The 26,844-nt window shown below is 43.0% G+C and overlaps 1 protein-coding gene across 9 annotated transcripts in view; it reads right to left on the minus strand.

The window, feature by feature from the left end:
• Nucleotides 1-26,844, minus strand: part of LOC143035073 (uncharacterized) — a 132,550-nt gene that overhangs the window by 20,654 nt on the left and 85,052 nt on the right. The window contains exon 5 of one of the 9 annotated variants that reach the window (XM_076202202.1): nt 15,398-18,405. The exons of the other annotated variants lie outside the window; for them this stretch is intronic. Within the exon in view, the coding sequence (XP_076058317.1) occupies nt 17,911-18,405 (495 nt within the window). The 3' untranslated portion in view covers nt 15,398-17,910. Of the gene's footprint in view, nt 1-15,397; nt 18,406-26,844 lie in introns of those variants that run through there. 9 annotated transcript variants of the gene reach the window in all.

Raw genomic sequence — 26,844 nt, forward strand, 5'->3', positions numbered from 1 at the left:
CTAGGGGTTTGGTGCATGGTACGGAGTTCCACTCATTGAGGATATAAGTGGCTGCAACTTTTGCCCACTTGTTTGTGTTGTTGTAATTAGCTAGGTGTAGAAATTCGATTATTTTTCTTTGTTTTTTATTAGCGTAGTCCTTGGGAGCAAAATGGTGGATTTCTCCCAGTCTGGTAAGTGTTCTTCTGTGTCTACGTGGTTTACGAGGGCTTTGTCTCACGGTAATCTACTCGACAGACTGAGCAATATAGACTTCACGGACAAACAACTCATCAACTTCGACATTGTCAGTCTTTACACTACATTCGAAGGTGCCATTCGGGCCATCAGAGAGGCAATTCAACAAATCGACTACGATAAACTTCCACTCAACAAGCGAGACAACTTGGAATTGGATGAGAAGTGCATGAAGTTTGGTTCCTTCACCTTCAACACGAAGGACTTCTATTGGGAGCTCCATTCAGCGCAGTGTCAGCCTCTTTAAACATGGAAATGCTCGAAAAAGAACACATTAGTCACACCATCCCCAACGACTCCTAGTGGTTCCGCTATGTTGACAACTGCGTCTGCATCACACAAAAGACAACAGCAGACATTCATGACTTACAAAGAAAACGACATTGACGACAAAATACAATTCACTGTAGAAGAGAATAATGGACAACTACCTTTCTTAGACACTGTTATCATCAGGTCGGCAAACAGTGCCAAATTCAAGGTATACAGGAAACCGACCAACAAAGACGACTACATTCACTTTTTCAGGGCCCATGACGACCGGACGAAATCAGTAGTCATCAGATTCTGCCTCAGAGCCCTCCGCATATGTAGTGGAGAACATCTAACAGAAGAGCTGAACTACATCACCGCAGCCTTTATAACCCTCAAATACCCAGAAGGAATGCTCAGATCGTCAAAAATAGAAAAGTAAATACAGAAAAACCAGACCTGCGTTTCATCGTGGTCCCAAATTCTGGCTTCTCCCGCACACTGAGTAGGATACTTAGACCTTCAGATCTAGTAGTTGTCAACGACACGGGAAAGAAAATCGGACACTTGGTTAGGAAAAAGAACACAAAACCTCACAGCGACGCCAGAATATTTTACAAAATTCCCTGCATCGGATGTGACAGCGCATACTTCGGAGAAACAAACAGAGAACTGACTCAGAAAACACAAAGCGGATATTAGACACCACCGCGAGACAAAAGCTCTCGTGAACCATGTAGACACAGAATGACACTTACCAGATTGGGAGAAATCCACCATTTTGGCCCAAGGACTATGCAAAAACAAAGAATAATCATCGAATCTCTACGCGTAGCTAATTACAAAAACACAAACAAAAGGACAGGAGACTTAAAGTGGGCAAAAGTCACAGCCACTTATGCCCTCAATGTGTGGAACTCCGTACCATGTACCAGACCCCCGGACTAAACCTCACGCTTTCCTAGCCACATTTTTTGTTTTAGTTCAAATCATTTTTATTATTTTTCTTTTGCTATCATTATTATTAATTTATTATTAATTTTCACTACCATTTAAATAATTCTTCTGTCATTCGTAAACGAAACTCCTCAAAGTGAACTCCAAACTGAAACCTGTGAAAAGTCTAGAGTGAACTTACAACAGTAAATATAACAAAATAAATAATTAAAAGGTGTATAGAGAAACTCAAAGTTATTAAAACACCAGAGCCTGACGGTTGGCATCCAAGAATCTTAAAGGAAATGAAATATGAGATTGTTGTTCCATTAGCAATTATTTTCAATAAATCCATCACATCCGGAGATGTCCCAAGAGAATGGAAGCTAGCTAACGTTACTCCCATATTCAAAAAAAGTGACCAAAAAAATTAACTACAGGCCTATAAGCTTGACTTCAATCGTAGGAAAAATGATGGACACTATCGTCAGAGATGATATCGAACATCATTTAGAAAGTGGCTACTTGATAAATGATAGCCAGCATGGTTTCAGATGGAAACGTTCTTGCGTGACTTACTCGAATTCTACAACACAGTGATCTCGAATTATGGCAAAAGAAAAATTTTAATTTAATATATATAGACTTTGCAAAAGCTTTTGATACCGTCCCCCACGAAAGTCTACTTACTAAATTAGCTCCACACGGAGTAAGTGGTAGTCTATTAAGTTGAACTAGTAATTGGTTGAATGATCGAAAGCAGAGTTGTTTTAAATGGAAAAAAACTTCTAGATGGAAAAATGTTACGAGTGGAATTCCTCAGGGTTCCGTTCTTGGACACTTCTATTCATAGTATATATAAATTATATAGACCACGGACTAAAACATATTGTCTCCAAATTTGCTAATGATACAAAACTGTATCACTTAAATCAATTAGATATTCAAGAAGATTTAGATAAATTACAGCAATGGTCTGAAAAGTGGCTAATGAAATTTAACACAAGTAAATGCAAGGTTATGCACATAGGTAAAAAAAACAGTAAGTACGATTACAAGTTATTTGAAAATTCGTTAACATAAGTGGATTGTGAAAAGGATCTCGACGTAATTATCAGTAACGATCTCAAATCATCTAAGCAGTGTATTTCAGCCTCTGAGAAAGCAAATAAGATTCTAGGACTGATTGCGCGATCCTTTGACTTTGTCCATCTCTCATTAACAAGCTATATAAATCGTTAGTTCATCCAAATGTGGAATATGCTGTTTCCGTATGGTCACCGAATCTCATTGGTCACCGAATCTTATTGGAAAAAGTACAACGGCGAGCCACAAAACTGATTCCAAATATCAAAAATAAATCATACGAAAATCGACTAAAACACATGAATCTGTTTTCCCTATAAAAGCGTAGACTCAGAGGTGCCTTGATACAGATATTTAAGATTTTAAGGGGGAATTGACATCAAGAGAACATTTTCACACTGAATGAGAATCCGACAAGAAATAATGGTCTCAAACTGTCAGGAAATAGATTAATTTGGAAGTGGGTAGAAACAACTTCACCAACCGTGTAGTTAATGAATGGAATAGACTTCCTGCAGAGGCAGTGCAATGTAGTTCAATTCGAAGCTTTAAAATTTGTTTAGATAAACACCTAAGCAAGATGCTGTAATTCTTTTTTGTTATTATTTGTCTGTTTATTATTATTTGCCTGTTTTTCATTTAATATACTGTAACTGTCGATTATTATTTACTATTTACCTGTTTATTATTTAAGTATACCTATGCATTTATTTTATCATTATTCATATTATTATAATATTTATTCTATTTATTTTATTTATCATTATTATAATTGTTTTCGCATCCGACCTAGTTATGGACTAAAAGGTCTCCTGTCGGCATGCTCAGCCTTTGTAATCCTTTGTAACGTGTGAGTTCCTTTACACTCGGAAAGGTATCCACTAATACATATACGCCATTTCTAGGCCTCTAGCACTATTTTTTGAACAAGCTTGTAGCGAAACTAGTCAAGAATAAAAATCGGAATAAGACTCCAGTCTTTCCTCGTCCCACTCACTTCCATATATATATATATATATATATATATATATATAAACAAACTCAATGACAATATTTATGTGGTCTGATGACGTGGTCTATTCTTGTCACTTGCCATTTGTCAGTACCACGTGTTATCACAAAACCAAACAATTTAGTGTGGTACCATTCCGCCCAGCTAAGCATGGCTGAGTCTGTCTACACATAACATTACACAACACCTTTGTCACAGCTACAAGTGCCACCCTTCGGGCAGAGGCGCTGGGAAATGGCGAGAAAATACATCTGACATCTCTCCCATCTCTCTAAATGACAATTTTCATTAAATTTATTTCTTTTCTTTTAGAAAAACAGCCGATTTCGCCTATATTGCTGTTCTCAAATAAATAAGTTAACTATAGCATTGTAGATACGACTATATACACCCTTTATCGTTTATATTACGTAAATATCTTGTAACCTTTTATTCACGAGGGTTAAACTGCTTCGTTAACCAGATTAAAACAAATAACGGTTAACCCGTTCTGGAATTTTGTTTCATTCTCGAGCAGCGCTTCCCAACCTCGGGTGCTGAAATCAATTACAGCGGGTGCTGGGAAGTGATGGACACAAAAATCACATTGATATATGTATCATTTATTACCTAGTTGTGCATATTTGACTTTTTCCATGCTATTTTATTTTTCTAGGGTGTTCTTGTTTTTCTACAAACAATATTGCCAATTTGTCTCAAGAAAATAAATCATCAAGCAGTACACTTCACTTTCTTTTATCCTTCTAATAACAAGATAGGGGTGCTGGGCTGCTTAGACATGACAACAGGGGGTGCTATGGTCGGAAAAGGGTGGGAAACTCTGTTCTATTCACTGTCACGAGATTTTAATCACAAGGCGTTTGTTTTGTGGGTGCCAGCTTTCAAGTGTACTGTGTGACCACGAGGCGTCTAAGAGTGGATTAATACCTTTATAGGTGTACATTTGACTGCGAGAGATGTCATAAATAAAAAGAATTTTAATAAACTAAATTAGGACTAGACTTTTTGTACTTGGTAACATTTAGAATCATCTCGACGTCAATTTGGCACGAAAAAGCATAGGAAGGTATGCGAAAAACAAACACATCAATTATCTCGCCACTCGTTTATTGAAGGCAATCCTGCCCATCATCCAACCTGATTGGAGTCTTCGTTCCCCAATTCCCATATCCCCTCCCTAACCCCTCTCCCCAACCCTTCTTCCCCTCCCTAACCCCCTATACTTTGAACATCATGATCTTTTTTCATAAATATGCCACGTTCGGCTTTTGTCTTTGGTCTGAATTTGACTATGATGAAGTGGGATATTTGGGAGTGGGGGGGGGGGGTTCCCCCCACAAGGAACTCTCACAGATCGCCCCACTCTCCAAATTTCAGCTTTGGACAAGATTAGTTTACGCATACAATATATATATATATATATATATATATATATATATATATATATATATATATACACAACTTCAGTACGGTGATATATATTTTAAAATCTTCCTCTAGCCAATACCCGGCGACTTTATTCAGCACAAAGGACCTTGGGACAAAATGGCTATCACGGAGGGCAGGTGTACATAAACTACCATTACTCAAGCTTACCAAATAATAATATCGATAATAATAATATCGATGATAACAATAATAACAATAAAAACACGATGATGGCAGGCCCATACTGACAAATCTGTGTATTAAAACAACAGGAAATAGTTCTTATGCACAACACTACTGAATACACAGGGGTATCAACTGTTTCCAGTCCTCTCCTTGCCAGTGTTCCAAAAGGCATCATCCTCTGTGTCATATTGTTTAGTCCAATATAGTAATTGATCGTTTCCTGTACAGCTGTATTATATATATATATATATATATATATATATATATATATATATATATATATTATATATATATATATATATATATATATATATATATATATATATATATATATATATATATATATATATGTACACACATAAGCCTGTCCCTTAATTGAATAAAATCGTCAAAAATTAACCAGAATAAATTTCTACAAGTTGTTGGTCACCATCCCAAAGTAGTCACTTAAGTATGCCACAGTCTTATATTGATCATGACATTAATCATAATATTATTAATAATAATAATAATGATAATAGGTTTAAGGATACTCATGACAAGAGTAGAATTAATCATAATACTAAAAATAATCATATTATTACCTAAATCAAATAAAGTTTTTGTTTTGACTAAGTACAATCCCATCTTCCCCCAACTTTGGTCTACATGATGTGCGAGCGTGCGTGCTACCGCGCAGTTTAAATCAAATCATCATCCACATCAAATTCAACTGAACACTGTAAAAAGAATACTAAAATCGAGAATCACTTGAACAAAATAAGAATAAAGTAGGATTTACCTGTATATAACGAAAAGTATTGAATAAATGTTTTGTCTTAAAATCGCACCCTATCTGTAAGTCTGCTGAAAGACCAACAGAAAGAACGTAAAATTTCATTATGATGTCTCGAATTCCATTACATATTGTGTTTAACTACATAACACGCAAGCAAGCACAAGAAATTTGTCTCAGTAATTATGTATGTACGGCCCGTACATACAATATTGGGGCGTTTAATCCCATATATTAGGGGGAGGGGAGGAAAAAGGTGGCATATATAATAATAAACAATTATTTAAGCTCAATATCCCGCGCACTCCGCCCCACGACCGTTACTGCTCCTCTCCGCCAACGGCCCTTGCCACCTCTCCCGCTCACCCCACCTGTCCCACACACCCATCACGCATACACGGAAGATACATCAAGGCACTTTCTCGTCACCCAAGGACTAGCCCTACCTAGAGAACATTATCGCCCATTGATCCTCCATTCTCAAGCTACCTATAAACAGCTAGTCACTTTACTATACCACACTGCGAACTATTTATTCGTGTTTTTGGAAGATTTACCTACACACAGTCCTTGCCTTCGGCGTGCAAATTCTTACTCCAAGCTTAACCTGGGACCCTGTCACTACTGACCCTCACTACTGGCTTAATCCAGGCTTAATGACGTCAATATTAATCCAGAATCGATTACGTCATAACAAACGAATCTAAGTCCATGAGTTCAAATGTGACGTCACTATAGATGACACTTGCAAGTTCATTGATTCATTCATCTTCGACAAATGGACGTCAACATGGATTTCAATTCCATGTTGGAAAATATCAATATCAAAATCAATATTTTGGAAAAAAGGATCTGGAAATTGTTTTTCGATTATTTTCTCGACGACATCTTGCTTACTCAAATGATATATATTCAACCACTCGACATAAACATCGACATGACGTCATTCCTCAAGTCTTAACGTTTTGCAGTCAAATCTCGCACGCATGGATAAATATATCAAAAAATATACAGGGGCATACATGCAGGCATGAATACGTTTGATACAAATTATACCGGTATAGGGCTCTCACAATTCATCTTAAGTATCATAGCTGCAATCCAACCTATCGGCCTTAATTATTCTATTTGAAAACTTGAGAAGCCTCCAAACTAACAATCCAGTGTTCCTATATCACAGTATCTGCAATGGCCCTGACAGAAAGCTAAGTACAACAGTGGAAGAGAGGGAAGGGGAGTTGGGGAGTAGAACTTTCAGAACTACCATAGCTTTACTCCAAATGGCTTCCTCATTCTTATGCGAGTTAAGGAAAAAATTGTGATTTTAAAGAGGCTGACTACTCTCGTCTCTCTGTGGATCCCAGAAAGGTTAACTCCGATCTAATGCAGATCATACTAGATTCAAACGAATCACTTAACGTAAGCAGACACACACGCACGAACGCACGCACACTCAAACGCGTTATATGGACTTCCAGAAGACCTTTGACATGGTCGCGTCTGCACAAACTCGTCAATAATGTGCAATGAATATTTAAATAAATAGATGCGTGTCAGCTGCATCCAATGATAAATGGCACACACACACACACACACACACACACACACACACACACACACACACACACACACACACACACACACACCCGCGGGCGCGCGTACGAACAAACACCGGACAAACAACTCCTCATTCTTCACAATATCTCGAGACAAATGCCTCAGATTCCGAAACGCCCCTGAGCACAGCCTCCTCCCGGAGGCGCGTCTGACGTGGCCCTCACGCCGAAGGTGCCCCACGAGCGGGACCCCATGACTTCCATATGACACAAGTCACGCGGAGACGTGGCACTGTGCCACAATTGGCTGGCCCTACCTAGACCTGGAATGCCTTCATGGTGCCTGTCCCTGGAAGCCACACCACAAAAAAAGTACGGATATTGCAACAATAGAAATGTTTAATTCTCTGTAATCTCTATCATATATATATATATATATATATATATATATATATATATATATATATATATATATATATGAATGTACAGTATATATGAAGAAGAAAATATCAGCTAGGTGCTGTGAAGGGGTGGGATGTGTAAAGGAAGGCGAAGACCGTTGTAATATGTAGGAAGGCGAATATGTAAGAGGAGCAACGATGGGGTAGGGCAAAGGGGGGGAGAAAAGGAAAAGATGGGAGGATGGAAGACAGGAGGGAGGGATGAAGGAAAGGAGGGAGAAGTAAAGACAGGGGATAAACAGTTAGACATTTTAATTGATAAAGAGATAGAGAAAGAGAGTGAGAGAACAACAAGGGACAAGCAAGGGGAAAGGGTGGGGAAGTGCGGAACGGTAGAAAAGGGAGGAGAAGGAAAGAGAAAGAGAAGGAAAAAGGTGAGAGGAACTGTGAGTGTGGGTTCCAGATAATATTAAGTAATGGTTTCCACACTGCGTGTGTGTATTTGTGTGTGTGTGTGTGCGTGTGCGTGTGTGTGTGTGTGTGCAAGTGCATGCCTGAGGTCATGGTGATGGTCAAGGAGTAGGAGTGGGAGTTTGTCACTGGACAGCGCAGTGAAAGGACGGGAATTGGCATCAGTGGAATGGACTGAAGATGTTTAACCGTTGCAGTCGGAACGTGACTATGGATCGGGTACCAGGGAGGTGAACAAAACCAAAACCAGCTGGCGACAAGAAGAAGAAAATGTAGAGTATCTCCCAGTACGAATGGTGTTGACGTAAAAAGGAGGGAGAAATAGAAAGTGAAAGAGACGGAAGGAAAGAGTAAGAGAGGGAGGGAGGGAAGGAAGGTAGAAAGGATGGTGGGGCGGCGGCATTGCGGGAGGAGAGGAGGAGGAAGTTAGGAAGAGGGAGAAGACGGGAATGTGGGAGAGAATTTGAGGATCCTCAAGGATGGGGATGGGAGAGAGTTAGGGGAATGGGGGAGCACAATAAATCGGAATAAAGTGGGGGGGCTGGCCGGCATCAAAGAGGGGGAACAGTGAAAGAGGGGGGGTAAGGGACGGGAGAAGAGGAGAGTTATGAGTGGACGGAGAAAGAGGATCAAGAGGAGGGTTAAGAAAGATAAGAGGTGGGTCAGGAGAGGTAAGAGGAAGAAGTGAAGGAAGAAGAGGAAGAGGAGGGAGAGAAGGGAGAGGAGTAGAAGGAGGAAAGGGAAGAGCATATGAAAGATGAGGAAGAAGATGAAGGGTGAGAGGGAAGAGGAGGAAGAGGATAAGGCAGCGGAGGAGGAGGAGGAAGAGGATAAGGCAAAGGAGGGGGAGGAAGAAGAGGAGGAAGACGACGGTAAAAGAGGAGGAAGATAATAAGGTTGAGGAAGAAGATAAGGCAAAGGAAGAGGAGGAAGAACAGGAGGAGGACGAAGGCAAAAGAGGAGAAAGAGGAGAGCGCGAGAGGTTACAAAAGAAAAACCTCAACCTAGCGAGGCTAGCGAAGCAGCAAAGCGAGGCCGGGTGGGGGCCGGGGGGGGGGGTCACATCCAGTAGCAGAGGGCATAGAGAACGACGGCCAACAGCCAGCCACGCTCACCCCTTCAACAAGGTAACGTCTTTTCTTTTCATATTCTACCCCAAAACAGTCGAATTCATTCATCAAGGGAGAACAAATGTAACCACACCATTGTTTTAAAAGATCAAGACCTGAAGCCACTCATTTGGCTGATCAAAACAGAGTGCTGTTTGCCATGAAAGTAAATATTTATTGAAAAAATAACGTCACTGTGATGAAGAGGTAAACGGGTACGCGGGCTTGGAGGGGAAGGGAGGTGAAAAAGTTGTGAGGAGGTGTTCTTTTGCTGCCAAGGCCAAACCTCCTCCAGGATGGACAAAGGCACCTCCACATTCTTGTCTTCTTGTGTGAACAAACTTCCTGGCCCAACTCAGGCCTCACAAGATATCAGAACCACCTCGAACGTAGGGACCCACAATGTAGTGATTAAAATCCAACGACATACGACTTTCTACCTAAGCAATGGAAGAGCAAATATAGAAATGTACAAAAAAACAAATTATTATATCAAGAAATATATAAAATAGTGATGTATAAACGAATAAACATGAAAACAAGTCTGCATATGCGTTTCAGTTGGATGCCCAAATCTGCCAACCACCTCTGCAAGCGACATGACGTCACTCGAAGCAAACTTATGTAAATACATTAAAAATTCCTACACAGGGGGATGGAACCACGCGTGCTATGTTCAAAGACAACCACAAAACTCTAGGGGGAAAGAAACGAAAGTAATCCTATTGGACTAGGAAAACGACTAATAAACGAAAAAAGAAAAAAAAATCTAAGGACCTTCCAGGAATAAGAGCTTAGCTGGAAGTTAAACTTTTACACTAAGTGTTCGGAATCAAAACCTTTATGCTTATAAATAAATATATATATATATATATGAGAGAGAATGTGGGTGGGGAAGGGCAAACGAAGATGTGTTAGGAATAGAGTTTATTGCCCTAACGTTGCGACCAACTTGGTCTTCTTCAGAGGACTACAGCATTACAGACGGATCACAATTCTTATATTCGTAGTGAGAGGGAACCCGCCAAGGTATGAGCGTCATGTTTTCCCTTTGGCTAACGATTTAATTATTAGGACACTTGCTGCTTTCGAGAGGCATTTAAATCCGTCTCTGTCGTTGTTGTTCTTGTTGGTGGCGATATGTGCAGCTTCCACAGTTTTTCTCATTTTCTTCTCAAATCCCTCGTGTAGAATTTCTGCGTTGTTCCAATCAGGTAGATGTCCACATTTGTCCAGGTGACGAACCAGGGAGTTAGATGTTCTATGAGCCCTGAGATCGTTTTTGTGCTCATTCAAGCGTTTATTGAACCCTCGACCTGACTCACCGAAATAAGATGATGGACAACCGTTGCATGGAATACGGTAAATGACACTGAGATTATTACGCATATTATTATGTTTCTTAAATATTTTTCCTATTTTATTGGAAGATATTTTTGCTATATTTATTCCACCTTTTAACAAATAATCATCAATAGCTATGGTGTTTATAGAATTAGGGACAGAAATAAAATGAGACTTATCCTTTCCCGGGGTCCGGACGTTTGAGCCATCGTAGATCTTCTTGGCTTTCCTCGTTGTCCTGGTGATCAAACCTCCGGGGTATTTCAGCTTCCTAAAGGTATTCTTGATGTAAGTAAGTTCATCCTCTAGGAATTCTTCACTGCAGATACGAAAAGCTCTGAGAAAGAAACCTATTAGAACACCCGTTTTAACACGTCTGCTGTGTGCTGAAAAATAATGGACAAAGTCGTCCCTATTGGTGGGTTTCCTGTACACCGAGAAACTTACCTGTTGAGAACCTCTGTGTATCAACGTGTCTAAAAATGGTAAATTACACTCTTTTTCTAGTTCAACTGTGAATTGAATGTCTTTATTCACAGCGTTGAGTCTTCTCAACTTATTTTTGGTGATGCCAAAAAGAACTAATATAGAAAATAAGTTGAGAAGACTCAACGCTGTGAATAAAGACATTCAATTCACAGTTGAACTAGAAAAAGAGTGTAATTTACCATTTTTAGACACGTTGATACACAGAGGTTCTCAACAGGTAAGTTTCTCGGTGTACAGGAAACCCACCAATAGGGACGACTTTGTCCATTATTTTTCAGCACACAGCAGACGTGTTAAAACGGGTGTTCTAATAGGTTTCTTTCTCAGAGCTTTTCGTATCTGCAGTGAAGAATTCCTAGAGGATGAACTTACTTACATCAAGAATACCTTTAGGAAGCTGAAATACCCCGGAGGTTTGATCACCAGGACAACGAGGAAAGCCAAGAAGATCTACGATGGCTCAAACGTCCGGACCCCGGGAAAGGATAAGTCTCATTTTATTTCTGTCCCTAATTCTATAAACACCATAGCTATTGATGATTATTTGTTAAAAGGTGGAATAAATATAGCAAAAATATCTTCCAATAAAATAGGAAAAATATTTAAGAAACATAATAATATGCGTAATAATCTCAGTGTCATTTACCGTATTCCATGCAACGGTTGTCCATCATCTTATTTCGGTGAGTCAGGTCGAGGGTTCAATAAACGCTTGAATGAGCACAAAAACGATCTCAGGGCTCATAGAACATCTAACTCCCTGGTTCGTCACCTGGACAAATGTGGACATCTACCTGATTGGAACAACGCAGAAATTCTACACGAGGGATTTGAGAAGAAAATGAGAAAAACTGTGGAAGCTGCACATATCGCCACCAACAAGAACAACAACGACAGAGACGGATTTAAATGCCTCTCGAAAGCAGCAAGTGTCCTAATAATTAAATCGTTAGCCAAAGGGAAAACATGACGCTCATACCTTGGCGGGTTCCCTCTCACTACGAATATAAGAATTGTGATCCGTCTGTAATGCTGTAGTCCTCTGAAGAAGACCAAGTTGGTCGCAACGTTAGGGCAATAAACTCTATTCCTAACACATCTTCGTTTGCCCTTCCCCACCCACATTCTCTCTCATTTGTCTGAAATAATCTTAAATATATATATATATATATATATATATATATATATATATATATATATATATATATATATATATATATACATATATATATACATACACCTTTTTAGCAGGAGTTGGGCACAGAATCGTACATTTTCTCAACTTTCAGTCGTTTGCAAAATAATTTAAGCATCCTTAGAAAGTTATTATAAAATATACATTTTACTGATTACTATTTCGATACATTTCCCCACACAGTAGTCACATTAAGAATGAAATACGTCTTCTCATAATGAAAATGACATCGAATATTACGAAGGTGAATTTTAATTGGTGTGACAAGATTTTGCCCATACCTCCTTAAATATATATATATATATATATACATACTGTACATACACCAAGAGCTTTTTCCCTCTTATAAGGGAGGTAGCCAAGTCAAAGGCACGTACCCACTCCCACTTCCCTCTACCACCCCTTTCCTCCCTCTCATTTAAGTTCCTCATGGATGGCGGGTCATCCCTGTATCCCGCCTACTGCCCTGGATTCATTATATATATATATATATATATATATATATATATATATATTTGGGGTCTCGATCTCGAATAATCCCATTCAGATTAGTCCTTCATCTGAATAAAATCGTCTGCCGCCGCCTGCCACAACTGAGTCTGCCTGCCTACGGTGTCGGGAAGACCTTCCTCGGGGGTAAGTAGAAAGAAAACCTCCTGCGGAAGGTGAGGGGAAAGCCCGATCCAAGAGGAACACCGACACGACCACAATATATCCGGGGTGGAGGGTCTGAAGTCAGACCGAATTCCTCCGGAACCCGGGTGGTATTATCCGGGAGGCACACACCCAACAACAGCAGCAGCAGCATCAACAAAACCGACATCGACAACACCGCCCCCCCCCCATAGGCTCCAAGTGGATTGCACCCGAAGAGGGAAGACTGGATGAGGATGAGGAAGAATGACGAGGGCCACTGAGCCCAAGAAAGAGGCGGGATTGAGAGAGGCAATACACCTCGAGGGGCGCCGCGCTGCGTCAGGTAGGTGAGGTGTTCTTCGGCGGGAGGGGACGAGACGAGGAGGTCGATCTGGGTCGGGTTGGGAAGTAATGTGCGCGCGCTGGGACTGTAGTAGAAGAGGGGTGGGTGGGGAGAAGGAGGAAGGGTTGGTCGTTATGGACCGTAGTTTACCAGCGCTTCTATCCTCTTAGGCAATCTCGCGCCGCTGCCGTGCGAAGGGAGGGGGGAGGAATGGAGAGTGGGATGGAGGGAGGGAATGGGAGAGGGAAGGAGGGATGAAGGGAGAGAAGGAGGAATGGAGAAAGGGAGGGATGAAGGGAGGACCAGATGAAGGGAGGACCAGAGGAAGGGAGGGATGAAGGGAGGACCAGAGGAAGGGAGGGATGAAGGGAGGACCAGAGGAAGGGAGGAAGAGAAGGAGGGAAGAATGAAGGGAGGAAGGGAGGACCAGAGGAAGGAAGAGAAGAAGGAAAGGGAGGAAAGGAGGGACGGGATGCAAACACGTTGCCAAGCCTGCCGAAGAAGGGGGGATGCTACATCAAGAAGACCCAGCCAGCCAGCCAGCCAGCCAGCCAGCCATCCTCTCTCTCCCTCCCACTTCGGGAAAGAGATGCAGGCGGACAAAGGTACCATGTAAGCTAACATTCTCTTCAGGTGGAGGGTGGCATTGGACGGTGGAGAAGAAGGAAGTGGAGGAGGAGGTGGAGGAGGAGGAGGAGGAGGAGGAGGAGGAGGAGGAGAAGGAGGACGAGGTAGGTCAGGGGGTGAGGAAGGGGGAGAGGCGTGCTGGAAGAGCTGTGGGTGTTGGCTGCGGGTGGGAGGGAGTGTGGGCTCGTGGTGGTGGTGTCTGCAGGGATATGATGGAGGATGTGGGGAGGCAGCTAGCGCGTATAGGAAGCGTACAGACTCGCGTATAGGCTGACGTGCAGGATATGTGTGGGCTGACATCTGTAGGCAAGTTGTGGGCTGACGTACTACAGCGTGGGCTGACTTACACAAGTGTTGGCTGACCTGTACAGGTAGGATACGGGCTGACGTTAGGTACTATGAACTGAGGAGTCATTTGCTGACAAGAGTGGGATGTCATCACGTGGGCTGACAAGTGCCATCGTCCACAGTTGACATGCATTTCTATCCTTAGGAAAACGTTGTGGATAACGAAGCGAAATAAGGATAAGAAGTATATGTTAGCACATGGGGGCTTGGGCGTTTGTGTATGGGGAGGGGGGAGGGGGCAGGTGGAGTGGGGACAAGGGGGATATGAATAAAGTTAAAAAAAAAAAAGGTGCTTAGGTTGCTAAGGATAAAAAATAATTGACCAACAGTGCCAAAACTTTAAAAGCTGCACAAGGAAATTTGAGAAGAGGCTTCGCCGGAGGCCGATAGATATCTGATGGGGTACTTAGAACGAGATGGGTATGGAAGGCAGGGAAGGGATGGGAAGGGGTCACAGATTGAAGGGAAGGATGGGATTGAAGGGTAACAAAGGTCTGGGAGAGTGACGGCAAATGACCGAAGGACCTTTATAAAGACCTTAATAAAGGCTCAGACACGACAGATGGAGCATGTTACTGACTGGACGCTAAGACACGGGAAGCGTGAAGGACAGAGACCAGACAAAAGTTTGAGAGACGCGATAGAGAGCATAAGAACAGAAGAATGGGGTAGATTGCAAAAGACCATAAGGCCTAGACTAGGCAGTTCCATGTTTGTTACCACCTATCATCCCTATCCATAAAGTTATCTTCTCTTAACAACATTCAACTCCGATGACAAGATGTCTTGTCATTTGGTCAAATAAAACAAAAAATCATAAAACACCAAAATGTTTGATCAAACACCAGAAAAATATGACGTCAGTCCTCGAGGACTGACGTCATATTTTTCTGGTGTTTGATCAAACATTTTGGTGTTTTATGATTTTTTGTTTTATTTGACCAAATGACAAGACATCTTGTCATCGGAGTTGAATGGGTTAAAACAGCCGATTGTTGCAGGGGTGACGTGGCTGCGGCTGGTGACTTGAGGCCACACGAAGAACACGTCAAGTCCAAGAACAAGGGATTCCGGGAGTTGATGCAGGAAGGCGTAGCACCCAACATGGATGACTTAGTGATGTATAATAAAGGAAAAAAGACTTCTGGGTTCCAAAAGAGGGATACGAGTGAATATACAATACACCGCTCCTGGGAGTCTCAGGTCTGAAATCTGGGGTCTAGGCAGACCATATGTATATAGGTTTGACTTACGTATGACGACCTAGGAAGCGGGTGTGGTCTGAGCGTTGTGCTCTGTGGTCTAGACACACAGTATGACCTGAACGTGCAGCACGGTCTTAAGACTCGGTCTGTGGTCTGAATCCTAAGAGATCTAAAAAGTTTACGAACTCAAAGTGTCGAGTGGAATGAACGTTATGTAAGGATTACGTGATATATAGGAGTAGAATTATGCTTTTTTTGGGGGGGGAATGGAATGTAGACCACAATGGGTGGTTAAGCGAGATTCCCCTGGTGGGAATGGACAGGAGTGGAATTAAGTGGAATGAGTGCAGACAGGTGGAATGTGCGATAAAGTGTGTGTGTGTGTGTGTGTGTGTGTGTGTGTGTGTGTGTGTGTGTGTGTGTGTGTGTGTGTGTGTGTGTGTGTGTGTGTGTATGTGTGATACTGAGTAACACGGGTATATCTGAGGAATGATGGGCAATGGGGGAAATGTTGTCCAAAGAAAAAAAAAAGTGACGAAAAATGTGGTGAACGAGTCATCATGATAATGATGATTTGGTTTAGCGTCACAAGCTCCCCCTATACGGAGGCTAGGACGGTGCCCCTTACAGAGGACTTTGTAGCGTGGAATTTAATGAACCATGCCCTTGGTTCAACTTCGCCGGGGGCAGGTTTCAAACCACCATCACCTCGACCTTCGTCGCAAGTAACGACGCCCTAACCCGCTCGACTAGGGAGTCACTCTAGATTATATATAAAATAGAGGAAAAGAAAGAAAATAGGACAGAAGGAAACCGGTACAAAATAGGACAAAGGGGGACAACGGAGGAGGCAGGAAAGAGAGTGAAGAAACAAGAAATAAAAAATAATTGGGCGGTGTTATGCGAGGAAGAGGAGGAGGAGGAGGAAGACGAGGAGGATGGTGGGAAAAGGAGACAATAGGGACGAGGGGGAAAAGTGAAAACAAGGAGGGACGAGGTGACCTAAACTGATGGAACGAGAGATCCAAAAAGGGGAGAGAGGAGAAGGGAGAGAGGAGGGGAGAGAAGGAAAGATGAAAAGATAGAGAGGACAGGGAGAAGGGAGTGGGAGAGGGGAGTGGGAGATGGAAGTGAGAGAAGGGAGTGGGAGAGGGGAGAGTTAGAGGGGAGAGGGAGAAGCTAGAGAGGGGAGATGCGAAGGGGAGATGTTTGGGAGAGATGATGAGGGGAGAAGGAAAGGGGAGACGGCAGGGGGAGGTGAGAAGGGGAGGCGAGAAGGGGAGATAAGAAGGGAAGATGGGGAAGGAAGATGAGGGGAGACGAGGAGGATGGATGAAGAGGGGAGTTTGGGAGAGTTAAAGGTGGGGAAGAGATGGGTGGGGTGTAAAAGAAGACATGAAGTAGAGGGGTGAGGGAAGAAAGAGGAGGGAAGAGACATGGGATGAAAGAGGAGAGGTGATGAGGGAAGAAGAGAGGGCATCAACAAAAGAGAGTAGGGAAGGGGAACGAGAAAGGTGACTGAGGAAAGGGAAGCAGAGAAAAGAGTAAAGAGGAGGAAGCAAAAGATGGAAAAGAGAGTAAAGAGAAGGATAAAGAATGATGAGAAGGGTGAGAGGCAGGAGAGGGAGGTGGGTGGGGGCTTGAGGGAATGTGGGGAAGGGGAAAGGGGCGGGGAGGAAGAGTAGCCGAGGCGTTTAGAAATGCAGATACGGAAAACGAGGGGAAAGGGGGCACTGAGGGGAACGAGAAAGGAGAGAGCGAGAGCGAGAGAGAAAGAGAGAGAGAGCGAGAGAGAGAAGAGAGAGAAGAGAGAGATAGAGAGGAGGAAGAGATAAACAGAAAGCAAATGGGGGGAAGTAGTACAAGAGATATAGAGGGAAATGGCAAGGTATGGGGTTTATGGGGGGAACACCAGGAGGAGCAGGTGTTGAGCAGACGCAGAAAAACGAGGTGTTCAGAAGACGCAGGAGTAAGAGCAGGTGTAGCTCTGTAGACGCAGGAGCAGCAGAAGCAGGTATTGAGCAGACGTAGAACGGAGAGCAGATGTTCTGTAGACGCAGGGAGAGCGAGCAGATGTTTTGTAGACGCAGGAGGAGCAGAAGCAGGTATTGAGCAGACGTAGAAAGTTGAGCTGATTTTGAGGAGACGCAGGAGGAGCAGGTGTTGAGCAGACGTAGAGAGGCAAGCAGGGGGAAGAGCAGCTGGTGTTCTGTAGACACAGAAGGAAGAGCAGATCTTCTGGAGACGTAGGAGCAGCAGCAGAGGGAAGCAGGTCTAGGTGGTGAGCGGAGCACCCGCGTCCGGGTGCTTCCGCTTGACATGCGCAGTGAGCACATCCTTCCGGTTGTACATGGCCGGACACAGCCGGCACCGGAACTGGCGCTCGTCCAGGTGGCTGAGCATGTGCCGATTCAAGAGGAACTTCTCGCGGAAGGCGCTGCCGCAGCCACAGATCCAGGGCCTCTCGGGGCTCCCGCTGTACAACGACCCGTCCTCCAACAACAACGGTCCTCCTCCTCCTCCTCCTCCTCCTCCTCCTCCTCCACCAATACCACCACTTCCTCCTCCACCACCTCCTCCCACTTCGTCCTCTCCGCCTTCGTCGCCGCCAGGAGCGCCTCCCGAAGAGGCCCTAAAGAGGGCTGCTAGGCCCTCGTCCCCGAGGGGCCATTCCTCCAGCCCCGTTGGCGTCGCCGCCGCCGCCGCCGCCGCCGCTGCTGCTGCCACAGGGTTAGGGGCCAGGGAGCGCTCAAGCCGCCCTCCGCCTCCCTGCAAAGACCAAAAACCGTCTTAGAAGCAGCAGCTGACAAGGGCCCCGGCCCGGCCCCGCCCGGGCCCCCCCAACCCGAGTCCCCGCACCCCCAAGCAACAAGCAAGGGGGACGGAGGCCGGGAGGGGGGGAGGGAGGGAGGGGAGCAGTGCGGTGGTGGTGGTGGGGGGAAGGGGGACCAGAGAAAAAACCACGGGCGGGGAGGGGAGCAAAGGGAGGGAGAGGTGGGAGGGGGAGAGCAGGAGAAGTGGGAGCAGGAAAGGGGATACACGGGGGTGAGAAGAAAGGAGACGGAGAAAGGGGGGGGGAAGGAGAGATGAGAATGAGAAGGTTGTAGGGGAGTGGGAGAGGGGGAAGAGTTTGGGGGAGAGTATTGGAATGAGAAAGCAACAGGCAGGAGTGAAAGAAGACAGGAGAGAGGGGAGAGGGGAGAGAAAAGAGGGGAGAGGGGAGAACGTGAGGGACAAATGGCAAGTGAGGTGGAAACAGAAGGGAGATTATTGGCGGGGAAGGGAGACTGTGGAGACGAAGCGAGTTTATGTGGGAAAACACCATTACACAAGAGAGAAAGTGAGAGAGAGAGAGAGAGAGAGAGAGAGAGAGAGAGAGAGAGAGAGAGAGAGAGAGAGAGAGAGAGATGGGTGGAGGGTGAAGGAGAAAGACTCAAGAGAAGACAGGAGAAGGAGGAAGAGAGGAGGGAGAAGACAGGAAATGGAAGAGAAGGGGAGATGAGAGAAAAGAGGAGAGGGAAAATAGGGAAGGGGAAAAAAGAGAAGGAAGAAGGGGAAGAAAAGGCGATCTGAGATAAAAAAAAAAAAATCGGGAAGGGGAGTGGGCATGTGGGTAGTGGGGGGAGGGGGGCTAGCGATGGAAGGGAAGGGGGGAGGACACCAGATTTGAGAAAAGCATCAGAGAGAGAGAGAGAGAGAGAGAGAGAGAGAGAGAGAGAGAGAGAGAGAGAGAGAGAGAGAGAGAGAGAGAGAGAGAGAGAGAGAGAGAGAGAGAGAGAGAGAGAGAGAGAGAGAGAGAGAGAGAGAGAGAGAGAGAGAGAGAAGAGAGAGAGAGAGAGAGAGAGAGAGAGAGAGAGAGAGAGAGAGAGAGAGAGAGAGAGAGAGAGAGGGTCAAAAACGAAGGATACGTGAAGGGGGTGAAAAGACACGGGGAGAAGACATATGTAAAGGAAATCAACTGGGGAGAAAAACTGCAGTGAGAAATGTGAGGGAAAGAAGGAAGGAAGGGGGAAGCGAGAAAGAAAATATGAAAGAAGAGAAAAGGAGAGGGGAATGGAGTGAGAGGCGAGGAGAGAGAGGAGATGAGGAAAAAAGGGAGTAGATGAGGCGAGGAGAGGGGGAGAGAGTAGAGGGGAGAGGAGACAGGCGAGGTGAGGGGGGAGAGAGTACAGGGGAGAGGAAAGAGGGGAGAGGAGAGAGGGAGAGAGTAGAGGAGAGAGGAGAGGGGAGAGGAGAGGGGGAGAGAGTAGAGGGGAGAGGAGAGGCAAAAAGAGGGGGAGAGAGTAGAGGGGAGGAGAGGGGGAGTGAGTAGAGAGGAGAGAGTAGAGGGGAGAGGAGAGAGGCGAGGGGAGGGGGAGAGGAGACAGGCGAGGAGAGGAGGAGAGGGGGAGAGGAGAGAGGCGAGGAGAGGGGGAGAGAGCAGAGGGGAGAGGAGAGAGGCGAGGAGAGGGGGGAGAGAGTAGAGGGGCGAGGAGAGGGGGAGAGAGGAGAGGGGGAGAGAGTAGAGGGGAGAGAGAGACGGGTGGACAGATAAGAACAAAAGAGACAGACGAGAGAACAAATGGAAGGCGTAAAGAAATCATGAAAAAACGAGAAAGACAGAAGACAAGTAGGTACAAGAAGAGAAGGGAATGGAGAGGAGGAAAAGTGAGAAGAGAGGAGGAAAAGAGAGAAGAGAGGAGGAAAAGTGTGGGTGTGTGGACACGGGCGAAAAGACGAGTAGAGACAAAGGAGTGGGGGGGAAGGAGGAGGTAGTAGGAGGAGGAGGAGGAGGAGGAGGAGGAGGAGGAGGAGGAGGAAGAGGATGAAGAGGTGGTGGAGTAGGAGGAAGAGATGGTGGTGGGTTAGGTGGTGGTGGAAGAGGAGGAGGTGGTGATGGTGGGAGAGGAGGTGGTGGAGGAGGAAGAGGTGGAGGAGGAGGACGTGGTGGTGGGAGAGGTGGTGGTGGTGGGAAAGAAGGTGGTGGTGGGAGAGGTGGTGGTGGTGGGAAAGAAGGTGGTGGTGGGAGAAGAGGCGGTGGTGGGAGAAGAGGTGGCGGTGGGAGAAGAGGTGGTGGTGGGAGAGGAGGTGGTGGGAGAGGAGGTAGAGGAGGTTGCGAAGGAGGAAATGGAGAAGTGGGGGCGGCTAAGGGGGTGTGGGGGTTCACAACTGAAAGGAAACTACAGCTTGGCACTACGCTAGGTACACATTACAAAAGGATCCCCCCCCCATTCCCCCTCGCCCAAGAGCAAACGCAGCAGCAGCAGCATCGTACCCAACAATGGCCACGACCTAAGGGGCCCTAGACTTCGAGAATAAGGGCCACAGCACCTAAAGACCTTAGACTAGAGCCGGCAATGTTGCGCCTAAGGACAGGTAGTCCCTGTACGAAAGACAGGTTGCACCTAAGGCCAGTGAGGTTGCAACTAAGGTTAAGGCCTGTGACAAAGGCTGCAACTATGGTTAAGGCCTGCGACAAAGGCTGCACCTAAGGGCAAGGAAGGCCTATATAAATCCTCAGGTTGCACTCAAGAGTAAGGCCCGCAACATCCAGGTCGTATTCGATAGTAAGGCCCAAGGCCAGATTATCCCTAATGGTAAAAGTCTGCTGGAGTTAGGTTACGTCTAAGGGCAGGTAAGGCCCACAATATAAGTTGCATTTACGGAGCAAGGCCCAGAGCAGGTTGCATCTACGGGCATCTAAGGCCCTTCGAGCTATCCAGGTTGCAACTAAGGGTGTGACTGACCTAAGGCTCATTTCTGAACATGATGGCTGACGCCCTCTTCTTCCTCCTCTCCTTCAAGAAGTTCCTGTCACTTCGGCGAGATCTCCGTCCGGAGGTTCTTGACACTTCGGGGAAATCTCCGTCAGGAAGTTCTTGACACTGGGTAAATCCCCGTCAGGAGGTTCTCGACACTTCGGGGAAATCCCCGTCAGGAGGTTCCTGTCACTTCGGGGAGATCTCCATCAAGAGGTTCTTGTCACTTTGGGGAAAACTCCGTCAGGAGGTTCCTGTCACTTCGGGGAGATCTCCGTCAAGAGATTCTTGTCACTTCGGGGAAATCTCAGTCAGGAGGTTCTTGTCACTTCGGGGAGATCTCCGTCAGGAGGGCTACTTCGTCAGGTGGGTAGTCTGTGACCTCGATCCTCCTTCAGTAGGTTGTTGGCTCCTCCGCGTTTTTTTTTTTTTTTTTTTTTTTTTACTTCCCTTCCATACCGTCAGACAATCTTATTTATGTTGCTTCTCGTCTTTTTAAAAACAAAGAAAAATGGACCATCTTTGGGGTAATTTTTTTTTCTTTTATAATTCTAATGTCTTTTAAAAGTACACACTTAAGAGTTTTTTAATACATCCCAAAGCATATTCTTTTTATTTTGATGTATTTTCAAGAACTTAACGAAATCCAATTACTACGTACTCTTCATAAATATTGTTGGCATTTTAACAAGTTTCAAAAGGAATATTTTTTATTGATGAAGATTAATCAAAACCAATGATCCATAGATACTTGCCAGCCTCCTTCTTCACCTTCAAGGACCAAACATTCAACCAATCAATTCTCTTATTAATCACAAATAAAAAAAAATACCCTTTAATAATTATTAATATCATTTGCACAAGAAAAAAAAATTAATACCGATATAACCACCACTCACAGTCGAACCTCTTTTTCGAAGATGATACGGTACAAAATTGCATTTACTCGTACGTCATGGCCACTTCAACCACTCCATAACAGGTGATACTCGTCCATTTTATTCAAGCTGTCGCCAGACGATTTTATTCATCTGAGTGACCTCTCGCCATGATCTCTTTCCATACCAGATGGCACTTGTGCATCTATTCTGGCTGTCGGAAGGAGTTTTTATTCAGCTTTGTATAATCTTTTCGGTGGCCAAATCTAAACATAGCTGTTCACGGTAGCCTTTATATCCCAGCTCTTCACGTCTTTATAACAAAGCTATCCATGGCTGATTTTATATCCAAGCTATTCACTGCTGTCTTTATACCCAAGCTATTCACGCCTCGGTCTTTAATTATATCCTAACTATTCACGGAACATAAGTAACACACGCTCCGTACAAAGTCTCACTCGTTTTATTGTAGCTGACGCCGGTCGATTATACTAAATGTGGCAATCCCTTCTGTCAGCCATTGTCTTGTTTCTTTAATCTGGCAACCGCCAAATTATTCCTATTCAGCTAACAAGAAGCCCAATTCAGTCGCCTAATCTGTCTCCCTCCCTAAAACCTTGATCATGCTGCGTCAGGGCAAGCGCCTATTATACTCGTACACGCAGCTGCACCCAATGGTGGGGGGACAAGGATATCGTCATCGTGATCCCCTTCTGTTATAAAAGGAGTCAATAGGAGAGTGGGACAAACTGACAACTCCCCACCCATTTTTTCACTCCTACATAAACTCTCTCTCTCTCTCTCTCTCTATATATATATATATATATATATATATATATATATATATATATATGCAGAAGAAATCACTTGAACGCGTGATACTAGTATGCAGTGGTTTGTCTGCATATATATATATATACAAACAGTATATATATATATATATATATATATACACGACTTGTCCACTATCCTTTAGTTACAAAGAAAACTTTCATCCTCCCTCCTCTACCTCTGTTTAGCCACAAGATGTCCCCCTTTTGGGAAAACATCAGCCACCTCCCCATTTTTTTTTTTTTTTTTTTTTTTTTAATATCTTGAAGGAGTCATACAAATATCGTTTTCAATTCTTCCCTGATTTTATTGGAAAAGGCAAAAGGTCGGAATATGGTACAGGATGTCTTGTATGAGCATAACATGAAATTAATATATATTCATATATTCATTTATATATATATTTATATATATCTATATCGGTGTGAGCACGACATTGTTTCAATTGTATAAAACTGCTAAATCAAAATGAAAATAAAAATGACAACTCGAAAAGAAAATTATCATGGAAATCACTAATAATAATAATAATAATAATAATAATAATAATAATAATAATTACTACAAATTGGCAATAATTGTGTCGGTTGAAACTTTTCAAAAAGTTTCGTTTCATTCCTGACAGTTTTGTGAAACTGACCAGTGACGTCATAGATGAATAGCAATTATGTCACTCACCACGACTGACGACGTCACCTACCTCAGGTGATGACGTCACCGATCACTCTTGCGATGACGTCACTGACCACAAAAAAACGACGTCACCGACCAATGACGTCACTAACAAAAATATGACGTCACTTTCGGCCTAGTGACAAGATTTTCTTTCGACAAAACTTTCGTCCGTCTAGGATTCTAGATTTCGATTAGATTAGGATATAATATACAAACATATTGTACTCCGCGGGGAAGGGTGAGGGAGGGTGGGTGGGTGGGTGGGAGTTCGATTTGGACGAGGCAATTTCCTCCTCCATTCTTTTCGACCGCGCACCCCACCCCATCCACCCCACCCGCACCCTCCCCATTACAAACACTCTCAAAGAATACTTATGGTGGGGGGGAGGGGGAGTGGCACGTAGACACCACACGTACCACGTGTTGATACTAGCATGCACGTGACAGCAACACGTGCGCATTGGATATTTGTGTGTGTGCGCGCGCGCGCGTGTACACGCGTGTTGATAAAGGCGTAGGTATAGACTGAGCGAGGGGAAGCTAGGGTGGCACCACTACTCTATAATACACACCCGGTGTTTCAAATTCAGATTGGCCCAACTTTGCTGTTGGGTAGGCAGGTTGGCTGGCAGAACAGACAGACAGGTCGATAATATGGTGGTGGGGGCGAGGTGTTGGAAGGTTACATATATTCTATATAAATACAGAAATAAAAAAAAATCACTCAACCCACTAAAATAGATTTTGTCCTATATATACACACACCTATAGTGACATTTAGCATTTTTTCCATTGTAAAAATACTCCTACTGCATCTAAAGACTGTACTTTATACGGCAGTCACTTTGGAAACACTATCATCACAATCACAACCATACTTTAATAATAATAATAATAATAAATCTTCACCGCCAGAAAAAGTCAAAAACAAATTAACCTCCGCGCATAAAAAGGGCACTCCATAAATCACACCATCATTCCACGGGCTGGTGGCTATCACCATTACCAGTCACAATACCCTGTAATGTGTCATATTTCTTACAGCGACAAAGACGATGCAGCCAAATTATTTTCCCAGTACGTCCTACACACCATGTTTATTTCTCTACGTTGTTTCAAATAAATTTAGGTTAAATCAAGTTAATTTACGTTCGATTTTGGTCTTGATGTTCTAAGGTCCATTGGGGGAGAATTTCTATTCTTGAAGAGACCACTTCAACAAGTACATATACATATACATATACATATATATATATATATATAACATATATGAATGGGTCCCAGTGAATAGATATACAATATAATCAACCACAATAAACTTTAATTCTAATCCATCAACATCGAGATACTCGAGGAGGCTAACATGCAGGAATTGAAACGTGGTACAACAAAGGAATCGAACCTGCCCTAGCACGTGACAAGTGTTAGTGACAACCGATTGCGCCATCAAGAGAGATGACGCAATCTGTTAAATCACTAACACTTGTCACGTACTAGCGCAGGATCGAGTCCTTGGCTGTACATTTCAATTTCTGTATGTTGGCCTACTCGAGTCTATCGATGTTGATGGCATGGAATTAAAGTATATTGTGGTTGATAAAAAATATTACATGCACACACACACACACACAAACATCTACATGTACATGTGTGTGTATATATATATATATTTATATCTATACATATATACATAATACACACACACACATATATATATATATATATATATATATATATACATGTATATATATATACATGTATATATATACACATATACATATATGTATATATATATATACATGTATATATATATATATATACATGTATATATATATATATATACATGTATATATATACACATATACATGTATACACACACATATATTATATATATATATATTATATATATATTATATATATATATACATGTTAAATATATAAATACATGTATAAATATATAAATACATGTTATATATATATATATATATATATATATATATATACATACATATATACACAATTTTATATATATATATACATATATACACCATTTTATATATATATATAATGTATATATATACACACATACACACACGTTTTATACACACACATATATATATTATATATATATATATACCTATACATATATACACACATATATATACATACATATATACACACACATATATATACATTATATATATATATATATACCTATACATATATACACACACATATATATACATACATATATACACACACATATATATACATACACACACACACGTTTTATACACACACACACACACACTGCGCTTCGGGTCGTTACTCTAACTCTCGTGGGCGGGGAGTTGGGTGTGTGTGTGTGTAAGGTCATAGCATTACCCATAGATCGGACCTACGAGCTCTGAGCTCTCTTCCAGGAGGGAAATAGCTGTCGATCACGAGTCCAACACGTGATCCAAAGACCAAGTGAATACACACACACACACAATATATATATATATATATATAATATATATATATACATATATATATACATATATATATACCTATACATATATACACATATATACACACACACACACACACACACATATATATATATATTATATATACATACATATATACTCGTATATATACATACATATATACACATATATATACATACATATAAACACATATATACATACATATATTCATATATATATACATATATATACATACATATATATACACATATATGTATACATACACACATATTACATATGTACACACACACACACACACACACACACACACACACGATCACGACAAATTCGAGAAGATTGGCATCCCTGACACGAGTTGCTCAGATACTACAACCAGGCCTACCAAGAAGGCTGCAGCCCAGATGTTTTCGATTACTTTTTGTATCAAAGACCCTGTTAGTGCAGATGATAATATTTCTGGGTGATTTCACACAAGAAGTATCTTACGCCACCAGAGTCCAGATGCACAACATGGGCCCGTGGTGGTTGTAATTTACAACCGACATATCCTCGTGAATCCATAAAAACACACCTATCATCAATGATGCCAGAGTA

This window comes from Oratosquilla oratoria, chromosome 1, assembly GCF_046742065.1.
Source record: "Oratosquilla oratoria isolate Oo_2021 chromosome 1, ASM4674206v1, whole genome shotgun sequence".
NCBI classification, from domain to species: Eukaryota; Metazoa; Arthropoda; class Malacostraca; order Stomatopoda; family Squillidae; genus Oratosquilla; species Oratosquilla oratoria.